The 20,884-nt window shown below is 44.4% G+C and overlaps 1 protein-coding gene across 2 annotated transcripts in view; it reads right to left on the reverse strand.

Annotated features, from left to right (window-relative positions):
* The window catches only part of NCAN (neurocan), a 375,601-nt gene that overhangs the window by 181,945 nt on the left and 172,772 nt on the right, over window positions 1-20,884 (reverse strand). For both annotated transcript variants that reach the window (XM_077475452.1, XM_077475453.1), the window contains exon 3: window positions 2,474-2,875. In XM_077475452.1, coding sequence (XP_077331578.1) covers window positions 2,474-2,875 — 402 coding nt within the window. The remainder of the gene's footprint in view (window positions 1-2,473; window positions 2,876-20,884) is intronic.

Genomic DNA, 20,884 nt, shown 5'->3' on the forward strand with positions numbered 1-20,884 from the left:
TTCTTCAAATATATTAATAGTAAAAAGGTTAAGTCTGAGCATGTAGGCCCTTTGCAAAATAATCTGGAGTGGGTGACTGGGGACAAAGAGAAGGCTAACTTATTAAATACTTTCTTCAGCTCTGTGTATACAAAGGAGCATGGGGGAGCTCATGTCCATAATGGGGGTGGTACTGACGCAGCCCCAAATCCACAATGGCTCATAAGTGATATGGTCCAGAAATATTTGGACAGAATAAAGGTGGATAAAGCACCTGGACCTGATGGCATCCACCCACGGATCCTAAAAGAATTGAGCTCTGTAATTTCAAAGCCATTGTATCTAATTTTTAGGGACTCATTAATGACAGGAATAGTACCACTGGATTGGCGCAGGGCCAATGTGGTGCCTATATTTAAAAAGGGAAAAAAGTCTTTACCAAGTAATTATAGACCCGTTAGTTTAACTTCTATAGTTGGGAAGATACTGGAGGGATTAATAAAAGACCACATAGACGAGTTCTTGCAGGAAAAAAATATTTTGAGCAACAGACAGCATGGATTCATGAAAGACAGAAGTTGTCAGACAAACCTGATTTCTTTTTATGAGGTGGTAAGTAAAACCTTGGACAGAGGGGTGGCGGTGGACGTGATATATTTGGATTTTGCAAAAGCGTTCGATACAGTTCCGCACACACGGCTCATGTGTAAGGTAAAGTCTACAGGTTTGGAAACATCAGTTTGTAGATGGATAGAAAACTGGCTAAAAGACAGAATTCAGAGAGTAGTGGTTAATGATTCTTACTCTGAATGGTCTAAGGTTATCAGTGGTGTACCCCAAGGTTCAGTGCTGGGACCCTTGCTTTTTAATATCTTTATAAATGATATTGGGTCTGGGATCAAAAGTAACATTTCCGTCTTTGCAGATGACACCAAGCTATGCAGTGCAATAACGTCCTTACAGGATGTCACCAATTTACAAGCCAAACTCAATGCTCTGTCTAATTGGGCGACTATGTGGCAGATGAGGTTTAATGTTGAGAAATGTAAAGTTATGCACTTGGGGGCTAAGAATATGCATGCATCATACATGCTAGGGGGAGTACAACTGGGGGAATCCATAGTGGAGAGGGATCTGGGGGTTTTGGTAGATCATAAACTCAATAATAGCATGCAATGCCAAGCTGCGGTTTCCAAAGCGAGCAAAGTCCTTTCCTGTATTAAGAGAGGTATGGACTCCAGAGAGAGAGATATCATTTTGCCCCTGTTTAAATCATTAGTAAGACCTCATCTGGAATATGCCGTTCAGTTTTGGGCACCAGTTCTCAAAAAGGATATCGAGGAACTGGAGAAAGTGCAGAGAAGGGCAACCAAACTGATAAGAGGCATGGAGGAACTCAGCTATGAAGAAAGATTAGAGGAACTGAATTTATTCACTCTTGATAAGAGGAGATTAAGGGGGGATTTGATCAACATGTACAAATATATAAGGGGTCCATATAGGGAACTTGGTGTCGAGTTATTCACTTTACAGTCAACAAAGAGGACAAGGGGGCACTCTTTACGTCTAGAGGAGAAGAGATTTCATCTCCAAATACGGAAAGGTTTCTTCACAGTAAGAGCTGTGAAAATGTGGAATAGACTCCCTGCAGAGGTGGTTATGGCCAGCTCAGTGGATTGCTTTAAGAAAGGCCTGGATTATTTCCTAAGTGTACGTAATATAACTGGGTACTAAAATTTATAGGCAAAGTTGATCCGGGGAAAATCTGATTGCCTCTCGGGGGATCAGGAAGGAATTTGTTCCCCTGCTTTAGCAAATTGGATCATGCTCTGCTGTGGTTTTTTGCCTTCCTCTGGATCAACTGTGGGTATAGAATTGGGTATATGGGTTGGTATGATATTTATTATATATATATATATATATATATATATATATATATATTTTTTTTTTTTTTTTTGGTTGAACTGGATGGACTTGTGTCTTTTTTCAACCTGACTAACTATGTAAGTCCGTTTACATCCGGCGCTCCATAGAGGAGAATGGAGGGTCTGATTGGATCCTCCTTAAAAACAGACAGGTGGACCTGATCGGACCACTCGTGTAAAAGGGACCTTACTGTTTACCTTCACCATCTCAGGAGCAAGCTCTTTCTCTGATTCGGACCTCCTCATATGTGCTTTCCCCTGATGCAGTAGCTCTTGAGCTTAGTATTTGAGAGTGCACTCCGGTGATAGCAAAGGTGCACAGTAACAGCTGGGACGATCAATGTCCTGAGAACATAAATGGTCTATGTTCCTCATGATGCTGCATTACTCAGCTTTACTCAACTTTACAGATGCCCCTTATCTGCATAAGCAGTTTTTTGATAAAGGTGAACTAATCCTATAAGATATGAGGTACTTAGAGTACCGTATCCCTCTTCTAGTACCTGCACAATAACATCTGTTATTATCTGGGTGTTGTAACAGTTTTTATAGATTAAGCTGACACTTACCAGTGACTTCCAGTGGCACAGTGTCTTGTTCATCTTCAATGCCCAAAACAATCTCACAGCGGTACATCCCTGAGTCACTGGCATGAGCATTGGACAAGACCAGTGTGGCATTGTAGCGGTTGTGAGGGTATCCAGGCAAAGATACTCTTCCCTCGTAACCACGAGCAACTTTGACCACATTTTCACGGGCCACCAAAACAGCTATTTCCTTCTCTCCTTGGTCAGGCTGAAGTTTGCTCCACTTAATGCGTGGTGATTCTGATGTGATATTGAAAGCCTGTTGGGTTTGGGAAGGGCGAACCATGAAAAGGCAAGGGAGGGCCACCGACTGGGCCAGTCCGCATTGCACAAGGCCATGTTGATGTCTGTGGATATGCAGAGGTTTTATATTCTCTTCCGCATCTAGGAACAAAGCACATATGTTATATGTGTTAATATATGAATGTGTTTAGTTACACGTTATCATCCATTTAATGTACATAGCCATGGGGTGTGAATTTACAAATGAGAGGTTAAGTGCCATTAACTACAAAAATATTTTTCCTGTGACATTCTACAGCTTCCTTTGCATTTCAAACATATAAAACAAGAATCCAATTTTCATTAATCCCATTGTAGTACGTACAAAGCTATGAAGGTATTATGAACAGTATGATAAGCATAAGAGTGCAGGGCACAAATTTTGATTGATCATTGGTGGCTTCATGTAGATATATGCATAATGTTAATAGACGCATACAGTAGGTACACATTAACCATTGGTTGGTTGTTTTTAGTGGAAACATTCTTTTTATTTTATTTATTTCTTAATAATATGGGAGGTGGATTCACTAGGTTTTTTTTTTTGTATCTGTCTCCACAACTGGGAAGGGTATCCCTCCCTTCTTGTGACATTATTCATTACAGCTAGAGGTGATGGGAAATATCCTGATGACAACTGTCATTATGGGGAGATTTTCTCTAACTTGTTGTGCTACTGGGATGGGAAGTGAAAGGAAATCTCCCTTTCTTTTTTGTACATCATGGGACACAGAGCCACAGTATACACTGATGGGTTATATAGGCACCACTAGGTTATGGACACTGGCACTCCCTAGACAGGAAGTTTAGCCCCCTATATAACCCCTTCCCTTACTGGAAGTACCTCAGTTTTTTCACCAGTGTCTTAGGTGTTGGTCACGAGTAAAGACGTGCTGTGCTGAGCTCCCCTGGAATATTCCTTACTGGGGCAAGCCATGCAACCGGATCCATTCAAAGTGCCTTTTCCAGGCTGAATTGAATGGTATCTGGGCCTTGTGTCCGAAGAAATTAGTTTTTATCTGTAACGCTTCTCTTTTTAGAGAGCTGGACCCCGGGATCCAGTATTTGTTTTTTTCAGCCATATTCCTGGTGGGGTGCTTTACAGGCCCAGGGCTGTGGATCCCGTGTTTAAATAAAAAAAAGGTGCCCCAATCCCTGAAGGTTATCTAAACGGAGAAGATTGGGTCTGTTACCACAGAACCCTGCAGCTGGATAAGGTAAGGGAGATTCCGAAGGAATTTTCGAATGATTGTGGGTTTTCTCCTTTAGGTAAATGTTTTGCTATGCCTAAAGTCACCACCGGGGGCTGTCAAGGGCACATACCTTTCCATGCTTGTCAGTCTCGTCTCTGTGTCCAAGCTGCACGCTCCTCTGAGCTCATGCTCCAGGTAGGATGTGGGAAGGGGAGGGGTTTTCTTTTGGGTAATGTCCCCCCACAGCTTCCTTCAGGTTAGAGGCCATAGGGCAGTCACGGTATGTCGCACCGCCTCCCATCGCCGCCACCATTGCAGCGGCTATACATCCATCGGCCCTTCTCTCTCCTCCGCCCCAGCCTCCCCACCATGTGCGATCCGATCAGGATCGGAGCCCTTAGCTCACGCAGGAAAAGCAGTCTTTTTTGAAAAAGACGAGGGGGGCGGAAGGGATGGTCGGAGGAGGGGGAGCGGAGCATTAATGCGACATCGGCGTGGTTTAACGCCCACAACATGGGCTACACAAGGCTATAAAGTGCTCTGTTTTGAAGGTGCACTCAGGAGGGACACAGAGCAGATGGATGGCATGTGAGTGTGGGTAACACAGGCATTCCCAGGCAACATTTACTTAGCATCAGACTGAACCTTGATAGCAGCAGCAGTTGCTGGACTATTTTGCTCAGCAGTGGGTGCATTTCTGGTAGTACCTCTGCATTTTGTGCTTGGCACTATGGGCAGAAGGGGAGGTACAAATACCCAGAGAAATAGGGGCTCAAAGGGATCTCTCTCAGGCTCTGGGGACCACCCCTATGCAGCACCATCTTCTCTTGAAGGATCTAGGGAGGCTGGTCAGAGTGAGCCATCGGGATCATGGGCTGCAACTGCTTCTGGCATTTCAGCCCTTGTATATATTACTCAGGAGGTTTTCTTCCTCAACCATAAGTGGATTAGAGGAAAGATTAATGACCTTAATCGCATCTTTACAAAGTGGAAGAAAACACATTAGGTCCCCTTCTACCACCCAGGACCCCCAAACAGAGGAACTCTGGGAAAGGGGAGACAAATCCCCCTTCAGAGGACCAGGATGAGACTAATGACTCCTCTTCTGAGGAATGAAGTGGGGAAGGACCCTTTTCAGCTTCACAGGCTGAGAAATTGCTGGTGCAATCTCTTACTGAAATGGTCCACTCCACATTTAAGTTACCCGTAACTGAGTCGGTTGAAAAACCCACGTCTTGTTTGGGTTCACTAAAGCCTCCTCAAGCTGCACATACTTTTCCTGTTTATGTCTTGCTGGAAAAGCTTATTTATTCTGAGTGGGATCACCCAGATAAACTTTTTTTTTTAACCTAGATAAACAGACTTTGTGAATAAAAGTCCTGTTGACAATGCTCAAATGCTTAGGGATCCAACCGATAACAAATTGGAATTCCTGTTAAAAAACATTTTTTCCTTGGCAGGTTCAGTAGATCAACCTGCAGTAGCGGCAATTGGGGTATGTCAATACTTGAGAGACCACTTGAAGCAGGTGCTCAAGGTTTTCCCTGAACAGCAGGCCCGGGAGTTAGCCAACCTACCAGTGGCTTTGTGTTTTGCAGTTGACTCAATCAGAGATTCTATCCTTCAGACCTCTCTCCTTACGCTTGGGTTGGTGCATATGTGTAGAATCTTATGGTTGAAAAATTGGTCAGCCGACACACAATGCAAAAAGCTCCTGGCTGATTTTCCCTTTCATGGTATAAGTCTGTTTGGGGAGGATTTGGACAATTATATCCAAAAAATCTCAAGTGGGAAAAGTACCCTTTTGTCAGTTAATAAAAGGAGTAAACGTCTCTCATTTAAACAAGCTTTTTCTCCAGTGCCAGGGGCATCAGCCTCCAGGCAGTTGTGACGGCCTCCACTGTCAGGTTCAAGAGGTAAAACTCAGAGTCAACCCCAGGGACAAAAGAAGTCCTGGGGGAGGAAATCTACAAGACAGAACGCTAAAGCCTCTTTATGAAGGGGCGCTCCCGCTCGTTCGAGTGGGGAGAAGACTGCTACAGTTCTCAAGGGTCTGGCAGGAGGATTTTCAGGACAGATGGATGGTCTCCACAATAACTCTAGGTTACAAACTGGAGTTCCGAGAATTCCCGTCTCCTTGTTTCCTCAGATCAAATGTCCCCAAAGACCCAGAAAAAAAAAAGTCTCTCTTTCAAGCATTGGAGCAACTTTTGTCGCAAAAAGTAATCATGGTGGTTCCCATGCAAGAGCAGGGATTGGGGTTTTATTCAAATCTTTTGGTGCCAAAGCCAAATGGAGATGTTAAACCCACCCTAGATCTCAAAGATCTAAACCAGTTCCTAAAATTTTGATCTTTTCACATGGAATCAATCCAATCAGTAGTCTCCATCCTACAAGGAGGAGAACTTCTGGCATCAATAGACATCAAGGATGCATACCTGCATGCACCTATTTTCCCTGCTCATCAGAAATATCAGCGTTTTGAAGTAGACAAACTTAATTTTCAGTTGGTAGCTCTGCCTTTCAGTCTAGCTACTGCACCTCGGGTGTTCACAAAGGTCCTGGCTCCTCCTCTGGCCAGATTAAGGGCCCAGGGTATAACGGTTATAGCGTATCTAGACGACCTGCTCTTAATAGACCGGTCGGTAGCCCTCTTAGACCAAAGCTTGGTCACCACAGTTAACTACCTGGAATACCTAGTTTAGATCTATAACCTAGAGAAGTCTTCTGTAAAACCAGTAAGAAGACTAGAGTACTTGTGTCTGGTCATAGATATAACCCAGAAGAGGGTGTTTTTACGCTAGTCAAAAATCAGTGCCATAAAGGAGCTGGTTCAGGTATTCAGGGCAAAGAAAGGTCCTTCTATTCGCCTTTGTATGATCTTGTTGGGAAAGATGGTGGCTTCATTCGAAGCAGTTCCCTATGCTCAGTTTCATTCGAGACTGCTGCAAAACAGTATCCTGTCTGCCTGAAACAAGAAAGTCCAGGTGCTAGATTTTCCGATGCGCTTGTCACCAATAGTGCGTCAGAGCCTCAGTTGGTGGTTGGTACCAGAGAATCAGCGGAAAGGGAAATCCTTTTGGTAGCAACAGATGCCAGCCTTTTCGGGTTGGGGAGCAGTTCTGGAAGAGATGACTGTCCAAGGGAAATGGTCCAAAACCGAGAGAACCTTACCCATCAACATTCTAGAAATTTGTGCGGCGTACCTAGCCCTAAAGGCCTGGACATTGAGGTTGCAGGGTTTTCCCATCAGGATCCAATCCGACAATGCTACTGCAGTGGCTTATATTAATCTATGTAGCTATGTAGCTATGTAATAACCAAGCGGGCATCAGGAGTCATGCAGCCCAGGGAGAGGTAAACTATATCCTAATCTGGGCAGAAAAGCATGTGTCATGCATATCGACAATCTTCATTCCAGGGGTAGAGAACTGGCAGGTGAACTACTTAAGTCCCTAGCAGTTGTTCCCAGACATCTTCCTGGCTTTACCCCGACATCTTCCTGGCTATATGCCACAGATGGAGGATCCCGGATGTAGATTTGTTTGTGTCCAGGTTCAACAACAAGATTGACAACTTTGTGTCAAGAACAAGGGGTCCACTTGCATGCGGGACAGATGCATTGGTGACTCCATGGCATCAGTTCTCACTGATTTATACATTCCCTCCTATTCTGCTCATACCATGACTTCTTCGCAGGATCAAGTAGGAAAAGAGGTCAGTGCTTCTAGTGGCCCCAGTGTGGCCCAGAAGATCTTAGTATGCAGAAATAGTGAAAATGGCGGTAGGGTCCCCATGGACCCTACCACCACGTCCAGACCTGCTATCGCAGGAACCAGTGTTCCATCCTACCTTACAAACACTAAATTTAATGGTTTGGCTATTGAAACCCACATTCTGAAGAGTCGTGGGCCTTCAGGCCCAGTCATTTCTACCTTGATTAATGCAAGGAAGCCAGCTTCCAGAGTCATTTATTATAGAGTCTGGAAGGCATATGTCTCCTGGTGTGAATCCAGGGGTTGGCATCACAGAAAGTATGTCATAGGGAGAATCCTTGCTTTTCTGAAAATGGGGTTAGAGATGAAGCTGTCTACTTGCTTCGCATTCTTTGGTCCAAAGCTTTATGCAGGGGGTAAAATGGCTTAATCCACTGGTTAGAGCTCCTCTGAACCCCTGGGACTTGAAATTAGTTCTGTCGGCATTACAGAAACAACTTTTTGAGACGATACGACATATTCCCTTGGTCCTCTTGAAAAGGAAGCAAATTTTTCTGGTAGCCATTTCTTATGCAAGAAGGATATCAGAATTGGCTGCTCTTTCTTGTAAAGAGCCATATTTAATTATTCATTTGGATAGAATAGTATTGCTTCCTCATGCTAGCTTTTTACCGAAGGTGGTTTAAGGTTTTCATCTAAACCAGGATATCGTTCTGCTTTCATTTTTTCCAGATCCCTGTTCTATGGAAGAAAAGTCACTACATTCTCTGGATGTAGTGAGAGCGGGCAAAACCTATTTGGAAGTGACTGCTCAGATTTGCAAAACGGATGTTTTAGTTTGTGTTGCCTGAAGGTCCTAAAAAAGAACAGGCAGCTTTGAAGTCTACTATTGCTAAGTGTATTCGACAGGTAATTATTCAAGCTTATGGTTTGAAGAGGAAAGTTCCACCTTTTCAAATCAAAGCGCACTCCACCAAGGCTGTTAGTGCTTCATGGGCAGTGCATCACTAGGTCTCCATGGCTCAAATCTGCAAGGCCGTAACTTGGTCTTCAGTCCATACATTCATCAGATTCTATCAGGTGGATGTGAGAAGACATGAGGATATCGCCTTTGGGCGCAGGGTGCTGCAGGCAGTGGTACAAGGTCCTCAGGTCTGATTGCACCCTACTTTTGTTGTGTCTCCCTCCCCTCAGATAGCATTGCTCTGGGACATCCCATCAGTAAATACTGCGACTCTGTGTCCCATGATGTACGATAAAGAAAATAGGATTTTTATAACAGCTTAAATGTAAAATCCTTTTCTTCGAGTACTTCACGGGACACAGAGGTCCCTCCCCTCTTCTAATACATGTATATTGCTTTGCTACAAAACTGAGGTACTCCCAGTAAGGGGAGGGGTTATATAGGGAGCTAAATTTCCTGTCTAGGGTATGCCAGTGTCCATCACCTTGTGGTGCCTATATAGTCCATCAGTGAATACTGTGGCTCTGTGTCCCGTGATGTACGAGAAGAAAAGGATTTTACAGGTAAGCTGTTATAAAAATACTATTATTAGGAAAGATGACAGCATCTGGCTACATATGAATACCCAACTGAGGTTCTTTCCCTTCTCCATCCTATCCAAAACAAAATGTAATCACCTCTTTTTGCTGGAGTTCACATTTAATTTACTGGCTAAAATGATGAAATGGTGTGGGAAAGAAAAAAAATACAATACAGCCCACTGCAGGGATTCTTTGGCTATATACTGTACATAATTCTTCGCATACAAACCACAATATAATTAGAGGGAACTTTTGCTCTGTTCTAAGAATTAATAGTTGGGTGAAATTTGGTTCTAAGGCACATGGCAGTTTGTTTTGTTTGTCTTCTTTTTATGAATGTCTGGGACACAAAAAAAAAAACAAAAAGAAAAAAACAGCAGGGGTTTTTGAGATTATTTTCATGCCGCACCTTCCACTCTATAGAAAGAAGGCTTTATCTGAATCTGTTTTTGCCTGTATACTGTGACTTTATATAGTGCGAATATATAGGTGAATAGTGAGACTATAGGTAGACACTCAATATCTCCCACCAGTACTGAAGCATTGAAGCTGAATTTCAGCCTTACTGTTAGTCTTGCCCAGTTGTACAGGTCTCCTGTACAGAAATTGCTTACCCTCATTTCACTGCACACTGTAAGCGTCTCACATTGTGCATTAGAAGCTGCAGCAGGTCAGACACAACCTGCCTCATTTCCTGGCTGGATGACATCCAGTATCATCTTCTAGGTCGTTCCTCCCAAGCCTTACTGCTCTTGCCCCAACCCTTTCATTTATTAGGGCACTAAAATGTTTTCAGGAAGTCATGTACAACACACCTGACATTCTCTCCCATGAGCAATGGTCTGCATACATTGTATATTGAAGCACAGAGACCCAGAGAACCAGTGATGGCATCACTAGGCCTAAAATGCTGTAAGGTTTTATTTAAAACTGTAATTTTCATTTAGCTGAGGAGGTAAAGGGGGAACCTTGGAAGACAAAACATAAGTAGATTACAGTGCAGCTTTAAGATCAAGACTTTGTATAGGAAAATAGTTGTAGATCCCCTGCCCTAGACTGGAAAAATCTAGCTTTCAGCTCTGTTGTATCCAGCTAAGCAGCAGATCTTTTTTTTTAGGTCTGCTCAGGTCTCCTCAAGCCTGGTGGTTTATTACTCCTGCCTGCCTCTGGAAGAAGCTTCCAGAAATAGTTTAGGAGAGTTAGCCACTGGGTTATGAATACTTATCTGACCTACCTTCCAGGGATTGGCCGAGTTCCAGAACATGTGGCTGGGAAAACATAAATGTTTGGGAAAATCTATTTAGAGGTCTCTCTCTCCTGGAACCTCTCCCCTGGGAGGCAGTCTATGTTACTGAAGAGCCGTTAGGTCTCAGCATGTGCTTACTGTTAGGCCTTAGCATGTGCTTTCCTGAGGGCCTGGACCTAAAAAGAATTTGCTGGAGGACACTACCTTAGGAGACTGGGCTGAAGAAGGACCCCTTTCACGTAAGAGTGTTGCAGGGAAGCTGGTTGGGGAGCTTTCTCTGGACATTTTGCGTAGGACATTTTGCTCAAAGATCCAGGAGTGGCTGTATTTTGAGGGTTAGACGCCAGATGATGCTGCAAGGACTGTTTCTCCTCCTACAGAGTCTCAGCCTATCTGGCTGTCCCCTCTACCTCCAACAGTACTTAAGGCTGCTACTGAAGGACTTTGCCTGAGAATGTGTCCTCCAATGCCTGCCTGTTTTCCAGTGGTATACAGACAATTGAATGTATGGCAAAAAAAAATGAAAATATAATACACTTGAATACATTTCCGAGAATACCTGACCAATAAAATTTGTATAAATTGAGGCGATATTAAACATGTTCTATTGGAACACACTCCAGGGCCATAGGTAACATAACGAACCAAACAAACAGTAAATAATTAAACATTCACACCAAGGCATTGATAGAAATGGTAAGGGAAGGGGGTGTTTTAGTATGAGGTATTCTCTACAAGGAGAAGGATACATAAAAGGATTACCTATGCCATGTTTAGGATGAACTGGTGAGTGGCGAGAAGAGCCCCCTGACAAAAATCTTTTCATATTTATCAGGACATTTTGTTATCTTCTTGAGAGGTAGTGTGTTATTGATAGTTTTCAAGCACAGAGCTATTGTAGATAGGAGGGCTAGCAACTGGGTCCTAGTTATATGTTTTTAGCAGTGCACAACGTGTCAAACAGATAGACATCAGTATAGCCATCCAGGCAAAAAGGGTAAAGGATTCCAATAAAAAAATGTTTGGGGTCGAGCTCCAATGGCTTACAGTAATCCTGGATCACTGGGCAGGTCCATAATATATGAAAAACATGCATGGGGCCTGTTGACATTTAATGACCATGGTATGGACATAACAGGCATGGTAAGGTTTATATTTCGCTAGAGGCACTGGAGTTCGGTAGGCTTTTTGAAGCACATATTAAGTAAGCTTATCCAAGGCCTTAAGGATGTCAGTAAATCAGTTGAAAGGGTCTCATTAACCAGCGGATCAATAATAAGCTTTCTGGGTGCCTTTCTAGTAAACACCATCGGTCTGGAGTGCAGAACATTTGAGGGTTGAGATTCGTTTATAGATGGTGTCCACAATGGGACCCCATAGAAAAGTGATCTATATTAATGCAAATCTGAGTTAGGGGAGCATGGCAAAACTACAGGACGCAAAAGAACATATTGAGTTGGAATTCTGTTTTCAGCTGTCCAAAAGTTTTAATTCAACCATTTTGCAAGATTTGGCCCATGGGGGAGATCCCCAGCCCATATCAAAGCTCTAGATGTGATAGTAAAAAAAACTCTGGTAGGTTATGATTCTGTCAGAGGGGGGTCAGTTGCCCTTGTGTGGGGATTGTGGGATAGCTGCAAAGCTATGTAATATGTAATAAGGTTAGACTAAATCTTAAGGTCTTTTTATAGGATTGACCACATTTATGCCTTCTTAACTCTGAATGGTTATATGGTTTAAAATTAGATACACTGAAGAGTGCCAATAAACCTATAGAATTTTAGGCAGCATTTTAATTTTCATTAGAACCAAGGGTTGTTTCATCCATTTAGAACATGTTTCAAATCTGTCCGAAGGACTCAATTCCTATTGATAAAACTGTTCGTCCAACGGACCAAATATGACGCAAGGGCAGCTATTGGCTACTTGCTATTGAACTTCCTTTTCTAGTCCCGTCGTACATCATTACGTTCAAAACAACGGACTTTCGAACAGACTTTAGTCCGTTCGTTCGGAAGTCCGTTGTAACTCTGTCCAAAGTTCGTCGGGAAGACCGTCGCACCTTTTCTGCCGGAAAGTCCGGTCGTGTGTATATAGTGTCGACCTGGATGACCTTCACCCAGTTAGAGGTTATACCTGGGAAACTGTAGGGCACTTGTAATGGTCAGTTGTGCAGTAATGGCACCAACAGGCTCAGCTAGCTGCAAAATTTGGATGGAGAATCTTTTGCCATGCTAATGAGTTCTTTCATATCTTAATTTTTAATTAACTTCCTTCTTGTTTGTAGTCAACCCTCATAATCATGGCATGCGCTATAAAATCTGAACACCAGATTTGGACAGCTTAAACACAATGTTCTGTAAGCTCTATACTGTGAAAGCAAACTAGATCACACCAGTGCCTATACAAACTTAGATTGGAAACTAGAACTCACACTGTACATTTAAATATGAGGAATCATCCAATACCAGCACAATGAGAGTCACACTTTGGCCCTTTGGTAATAGCCCAAACTGACTCTTCTGGTATTCTGTGACACTTTTATTCTCAGTGATTGCAACCTCTACATTCTAGCAAACACAGGTCCAAGAGGTCTGTGGAAAGCTAACAATGTCAGGTCTGGAGCATGCCACACGACACTAACTAATGCAGGCTGCTCCTGATCACAGCTGAGATTAGAACCAATTTAGGTCCTGTCAAAGAAGGTAGCCATCCTGCAAGGATTTATCATCTTGCCTGCCAGCGATAAGAATAATCAGGGCCAGCTGTGCCCTAAAGCTCAGGGAGGGGAGAGAAGTAGAGAGCAGGCATATATATATATATATATATATATATATATATATATATATATATATATATATTAATTATATCTGTACGGAGTAAGGCTTTGTGTGCGAATGTCACCATTCTGGGCCTGACTATTGTTCCAGGCTATGAATATACTCGGAGCCTGAGCAAAGTATCAGGGGCTTCCCCAGAGGCCTATTCTCACCATCAGGAAATGTAGAGAATTGCTTACATTACATTTCTTTGTTTAACTCTCTCATTCTCTCTCCATTGCATGTTTTCACCTGATATCCTCCCTGCTCTCTGTGGATCATTTGCTCATGTCATGTTCTTCTGTTTTCACCTTATCGCCTCATGTTCCTATATCTGCTGTGTGTCTTACACATTTCTTACTCTTTGCAAGTGCTGATATTTATCAGGTCATGTTTAAAATAGGCTGTAATGCTGGAGCATAAAAAGATCAAGGGCTAACTGTCCACAAAGCAGCAAGGTAACACATATATTTATAGAAACTGCTGCCTTACACATTGTTCACTAACAATGCCAAGCAATTATTTAATATTCATACAACAGCTCGGTAATCTAAAACTTTTAAGAAGCCAGTCTAAATATAACTCTCACATTGTTCTGGGACACTAAACGTCAATGTGCATATGTACTGGGGACACCAATATTGGGCCTGGACTGAAAAGCTCAAATAGCATTCATTTTAATTTAAGTTACTGATAATGAAATAAACCTCTTTAGAGTATGTTGAAGGTATTAACAGAAATAACTGGAGGCAAAGGTGGAATACCACTTTAAATCTGGACTTCGGGCAAATAAAAGACAAGTTAATGCAGCTCCGTATTCGTTAATATATAATTACATTTATTTTGTTAAAATTAAAACAGTGTAAGTTTATGAATGCGTCTAGGTATGAGCCCCTTGCAGGCCATGTACAGCAAAGCTTAGAACAGAAGAGAGAACAGCAGCACAAGGAGCCAGTCAGGATTTCTGCGGTGCTCCTGTACTAACACAGAATATGCTGATAAGTGAAAGAGGAGTGATAAAGAAATTAGCTCACCATTCTGCAACCTTTCACTGGTCAGTCACTGGTTGGGGAAGGCACAAGACCTTTAAGTGTTACAAATACTGTAGCTGCCGACTTTTAATAAATTAACACTTACCTGTCCAGTGATCCAGCGCTATCCTCACCCAAGCTAGTTCTTCAATAGACTTTGGGTTCTCGGCATCGGTATCCTAACTGGGCAGCCAGATATGCAGCTTTCAGATTCACAGCTGGCTGCCCACTGCACATGTACGAGCCATGCTGTGCTTTGTGAATGGTCCTGCAGTCTTCTGAGACCTGTGATGTGTCCCAGAAAACTGCAGGGAGAGAGGGGACAACCTAGGCAATCCCAGTGGAAGTGGGAGCAGGTACCTGTCTAAAGTAGTTACCCACTCTCCCCCCAAAAAATAACATGCCAAATATGGGAGATGAGGAGGGGAGAAGAACTTAAAGCAGAACTTTCCCTTTTGGGTGCAAAAAATATTAAGTCCCTAGTCCTAGCTGAAAAGTTTATGCTGTGTGGCAAAGCAGTGTACATCTCAGGATGGAGTGACAGAAATAGAAATCCTTTGGTAGGCAAACAGCTCTCATATATGTATTTCATTTGTGTAATTAGCTGTTTGGCTGGAATATAGTTTTAAACTCCGTTATTTCATTTTTCCAAAGTTAATTGCATAGGGAGCACAGTGAGAAGTGGGTGAGTGAATTCTCTATCTCTATTCTCAGTTCACCCATGTTTTTGCTATTCTCCTAATGTATCAAGGAAAATAGCAAAAACATGGGTGAACTGGCCAGTCAGATGGTTTCATTCTAGATCATATCAAGTATTTATTGAAAGACGCTAGCAGACCAGTGCATAGGGAAAAAGGGTAAGGAAGTTCCGCACTGTACTCAACTGGCATATAAATAAGAGCGATGGTGATGTGTAGAATGCTGTGGTCTGAGCATTTAATAGATGGCTTCTAATTAGATACTATTGATTTATAAACTACGCATACCTTAGTTCCTCTGTGCAGTGCTTTGCTGGAGCAGGCCACAAATGTTCTGTTACCTTTACACCATCTCCCTTGTCTGGACATCATCGGGCACCTCATGCATGGTAATGTCCTCATGCATGATGACATGCATCTCCATCCCTAATCAGGTGCATAAAGAAAGAGGGCCAGGACTTTAAATAAGGAGCCCATCTGTCCCACTGTTCAAGAAACTCTGGGTTACACCTACATTCATGCTCCCTGTGTTCCTGTTGGACCCTATTAGCACAGCTTCAGGACCAGGCATTCATTTCGGCCCTAGCACCCTGGTGATGTGTTTGTTTAACACTAAGCAGATATGTGAGTCTTACAGGGGTTACTATTTTATCCTCCCTGTATGTATATTCTTTCTTTTCCAATTTTTGTCTATTAATGGTTAATTTTGATACACTTACCTCTCCTCACAGAAGTGTCATGCATCCGCCCCTGATGATTGGATAGATCCCATGAAACGCGTTGGGCTTAACCTAGAGGCAACGCACACATACTTACATGGTCTTTGGATCCAGGCAATACTGTGGATTATAACTGTTGTATTACAGTGATTTTGTTATTATTGAGGACAATATTATTGTATATTCTATTCATGCTTTTAACATGTAAATGATTTGGATACATGATTTGTTATATTATGTGCCACTATTGCATGTGTTGTCTGCTATGTACCTACTCAATCATGGCAAACAAATAAATACTTGTTCATGTTTTCACTTCGACTCCTCCGATTAGCTACAATATGCACACCTCATTTAAAGTCCCGACCCTCTTTCTTTATGAACAATGGTCAAACAGAACCAAGGGAAAGCAAAACTAAAGTAAGTATAAACAGCATGGGCAAAGCACAGATTCACTTTACAAACCCATTTCATGGGCGAAGTATTCATGTAGAGAAGTGTTATAGGATGCTTTTATGTACAGCGAAGTTAGATTTTTTATTTTTTTTTACTTTAGATGAACTGCCAAGTTTTCATTCATTTGTACAGATTGCTTCACATTGAAAACTACAAGTGCCGGATGCCTGGCTTAAAAAACAAATGTCATGTTTTGTGAGCCAAAACTGGAAAGTGGGTTAAACGATACCAATTTACCTCCTTATTTTGCTGCTGTTTGATATGGCACATACGTTAAAAATACAATGTTTCCCAGTAAATGATTTCCCACAGATAGTTTGGGCCCCTGATGAGGCTGTTTCCATAACTGAGCAGCTGATGATCAGCATCTCGATGGCGGGTAATTACAATCTGTGCATGTGATCTGCTCTTGTCATTACAGCCAAAAATGGACTTCTGTCAGATATATTAACTCTAGGAATTCTGCATTAAACATTGTTACAATGAATATCCACTATTATTTAGAGTTTGGTCCTTAAAGTAATGCCAAGCAAAATAAAGAAGGAGGAATAGGTAAGAATAGGATGGAGACAAAAGTAGAATACTAAGGGGGTGTGGCTTAGCTATGGCAGCGTGAGGACGCACCGACAGGAGTTCTACACAAGAACGGGCTGAGAACCACCCGTAGCGCACTCCAAACAAGCCAGCTTCACATGCCAGGGGACCGCAAACACCCGCTGGCCACCGAGGAGCGGAGGGGACCTGAAATAACTCACTATTTCCTGCAGCAGTATCTGGTCTCCTCGCCCGCCGCAAGGACCAAGATGGCGCCGCCACAAGTTCCTCAGGCAAACGCCGCCGCACCAAGTAAGAAGGGCACACAGGCCAGGGCCGCAGCAGTGGAGGAGGATTTCTCCCCTCTAATGCCCAGGGCGCACTCTCCAATACAGACACACAGCTGCACACTGAGAGGGCAGGGGGAACGAGTGGCCTCACAGAGGGATCCCTAAGGGATATGGTCTCAGGTTTGCCCACTAAGCAAGACTTAAATGCCATGGCAGCCTCAATAGTGAACGCTCTCACAAGGGAGCTGCATGATTTGAAACAGCAAGTCGACACAGTGGAGGAGAGGGCAACAGTGATAGAATCCACCAATGCCACCACTGATGCCCGCATTACCTCCCTAGAGACAGAACACAGAGCTTTTCCGCTACCACCTTGTAGATGTCCAACTGCAGCTAGATGACGGCGAGAACAGGAGCAGATGGAACAATCTGCGCCTCCGAGGCATCTCTGAGGCCACCATGGGTCCAGATCTCTGAACTACTGTTGTAGCTATCCTGAACCAGGTCCTGGGTAAACCACCTATCGCTGACTTGGAACTAGATAGGGTCAACCATGTACCAGGCCCCAGGGTCCCACCTTTAACACCACGGACCTCTGCCACCATGGATCTCCCACGTGATGTTCTCTGCAGGGTGCACTTCTTTACCATCATGGAAGAGATCCTACGCTTGGCGTGGGAAAAGGGCCGATTGACTTTGGCGGGGGAGGCCTCCATGCGGATCTTTCCTGATATCTCCAGGCAAACCCGTGTTATGCAAGGACTGCTGTGACCACTGTTGGAGGAGGTTAGGAAGCTGAAGCCACATACCGTTGGGGCGATCCCTTCTACCTGATCGCTAGAAAGCAAGGATCGGAGTTCCATCTCCGCTAACCTCACCAACTCCCTGAACTATTTAGCTTCATAACCAAGCCAGCTGTCAGTGTGCTTAACTGGTTCGACTACCTGCTCTCACAAGAGACACCTGGCCCACCTCTGCCCATGTAACAACGGGTCCGACGATCGCGTTCACGCGCACCTAATCGCGAGGCTTCCAGATCACATACAACATCCTCTGAGGCTTGACCTCTTTCCCTACTCCACAGACTGGTAAGGCTTTGCAGTATCCCTTCTTATGGCCCCTCTCGGAACAGACCTGTCCTCTCTCAAGATCCTGGCTAACTTTGGGACATGTTGCTGTTGACTTCAGGGGGAGGGTTTTCTTCTCCCTCTTTTTCTCTTTTTTTTCTTCCCCTTTGAATGACTGTCCTGTAATGCTTCCAACAGAGGCGGAACTTTTTATCCAAGGCGACTTTTGCTCAGGGGGGGTTCCCCCGGTGGAAGGGGGGCAGGGTTTGCTCTACATGGAACTAGGCCGCAGCATAAGTTGGTTCACATAGTCTGGCTTGCCATCCCCCCCAGCCTGCATCCCTCTCAGGCATGCGATGAGGGGGCTGGCTATATAGACTGGGGTCCGGCGGACAGGCCCCACACCCTGCACCATGGGCCATATTTAACATCCTGTGGCAGCTGATAGGATGGCCATGCCTAACCATACCACAGAGAGACCCGTTTTTTGGGTCCACCTGGGTGTCCACTGAACCCTACCCATTTCCCCCCCCCCCCCCACAGCAGGCATTGGATTCTGACCCTCCCATGTCGGGGAAATAGTGGGGCTTGTCCGGCAGAAAGGCCTATGTGACTAGCCTTGTTATTGCATTCCTAACCATATTTTTTTTCCTTAATACAGCAAGTTTCTATTTACACACGAGGACCGTTCCCCGATCCTGGTGCCTGGGGGGCGGGGCGCGGGGACTTGCATGCTCTACTTGTTGGGGTCCTTTCGCTCTGGAGATCCTCCCTACAGATGCTAGACCTCATTATTTTCTGCATAAGCACCAGTTGTTAATAAGAGCTGTTCATATATGTTGTTAAGTTGGCTCTGATGTTATTTTGTATGCGGTTCTCACTGCCATCATCCTGTGCATCTCCTAACATGATGATTCATTTGTTTCCATTTACCTGTTATACCATTGTTTGGTTTAAAGCAACTCTTACCGCTCTGACCACCCCCAATTAGGGCGGCCCCCCGCTTGGGCACCACCAATGGTAATCGGGGGCCCATAGAGTAATCACATTTGAAGACTAGTTTTCCCCTCCCCCCTCTTTCTCCTTTCCCTTTCCCCTTCCCCTTCCAATACCCCTTTCTCCCTGAGGTGGTGTTGCCCCTCTGCTAGGCGAGGTTCCTGGCAAGGGACCACTACTCTCTCCATTTTGCAAACAGTGGTCGCCACCTTCCCAGAAGGCATTATGGGTCTCCTGAAGGTCACCTTCCTCAATATAGGTGGCCTCAATGTACCAGAAAAGCACTCGCAGCTTCTAGCTGACTTGCGCAAAGGCAGAACTCAAATTGCCTTTTTACAGGAAATGCACTTCCATGGTGAACGTATTCCTAAATTGACCAATAGGGCCTTCCCGATGGCATACCACAGCACATCAACCATCTCCAAGTCCAAGGGGGTCAGCATCCTCCTGGCAAAGTCGGTACCATGGACGTTTGAGACGCAGCGGGTGGACCCACAGGGCCGCATCCTTCTCCTAAAAGGGAGAGAGTTTGATGTGCAAGTCACCTTCACCAATGTCTACTTCCCTAAAGTAGATCACCCACAATTTCTGAGGAAGCTGCTACCTCAGCTGCTGGAGTTCTCAGAGGATATGTTCATCTTTGGGGGGGGCCTCAATTTTACAATAGATCCATCATTGGACGCCTCACGCGGCGCCTCCCATCTCTCATATGCATGTCTCAAGCGGATGAAAGCAGATGTCCACGCCTTGCTCCTGATTGACCCCTGGCGACTGCTGCATCCCCAGGACCGGGACTATTCATTTTTCTCCCAAGTCCATGACTCCTCTTCGATCTGTGGTTGTCACATAAAGACTTATCTAGGGTGGTGTCCACCTCCATTGATGTCATCTTTTTCTTGGACCATGCGCCGATACACCTCACACTTCAGTTGGGCCCGGTGATCCGGACTCCATCCTCGTGGAGACTGAATGAGGCTTTGCAGCAGAGGAGACCCGCTCAGAGGTACTGGCCACGCTGCAGGAGTATTTCTCCATCAACAAAGCCTCAGTCGCCAACCCCCTGATGGTATGGGAGGCCCACAAGACGGTTATAAGGTGCACCCTAATTAAAATAGGGGCCTGCCTTAAACGGAAGAGAACACATTGTACAGATGAACTCCTTGCCCAGATCCATTCCCTAGAGTGCTCCATAAAGCCAGTCTCGCACTTTCTACCCACTAGGGACTCCTCAAAGCACGAGAAGAACTTTGCTTGCTTCTATTCCATAAAACAAAACAAAAACTGGCATGGGCATACTGTACAATGTTCGAATTCTCCAATAAACCCAGCGCGTTGCTGGCCAGAGCACTGCAAGGTCCCCGCACCAAAACCTATATCTCAAACATCCTGACGTCCTCTGGCCAAAAAGTGACCACATCATCAGATATGGCGGTGGAGTTCCGGTTATTTTATGAAGGCCTCTACAATTTAGACATGCCACCTCCGGATGACCCTAACTCCGCTGGGGGATGTAACCACGGTCATACATAGCCACATCTGGCATGCCCTCACTCCGACCGCGGTTCAGGAGGAACTGTAGGAACCTATTACAACAGCAGAGTTGGGGGTAGCGCTAGCAAACTCTAAAGAAGGCCCCCGGCCCTGATGGCTTCACACCAACATACTACAAAGCCTTTTTCGAGACGCTTTCTCAAATTTTGGTATCTGCCCTCAACTCGATTAAAGAGGGCAACTCCTTCCCGATAGACACCTTAAGAGCCTACATATCCCTTATCCCAAAGGAGGGGAAGGACCCACTGCG

The sequence above is a fragment of the Lithobates pipiens genome, unplaced genomic scaffold (genome assembly GCF_037356315.1).
Source record: "Lithobates pipiens isolate NorthernLeopardFrog02 unplaced genomic scaffold, aLitPip1_a1.2 Scaffold_13, whole genome shotgun sequence".
Classification (NCBI taxonomy): domain Eukaryota; kingdom Metazoa; phylum Chordata; class Amphibia; order Anura; family Ranidae; genus Lithobates; species Lithobates pipiens.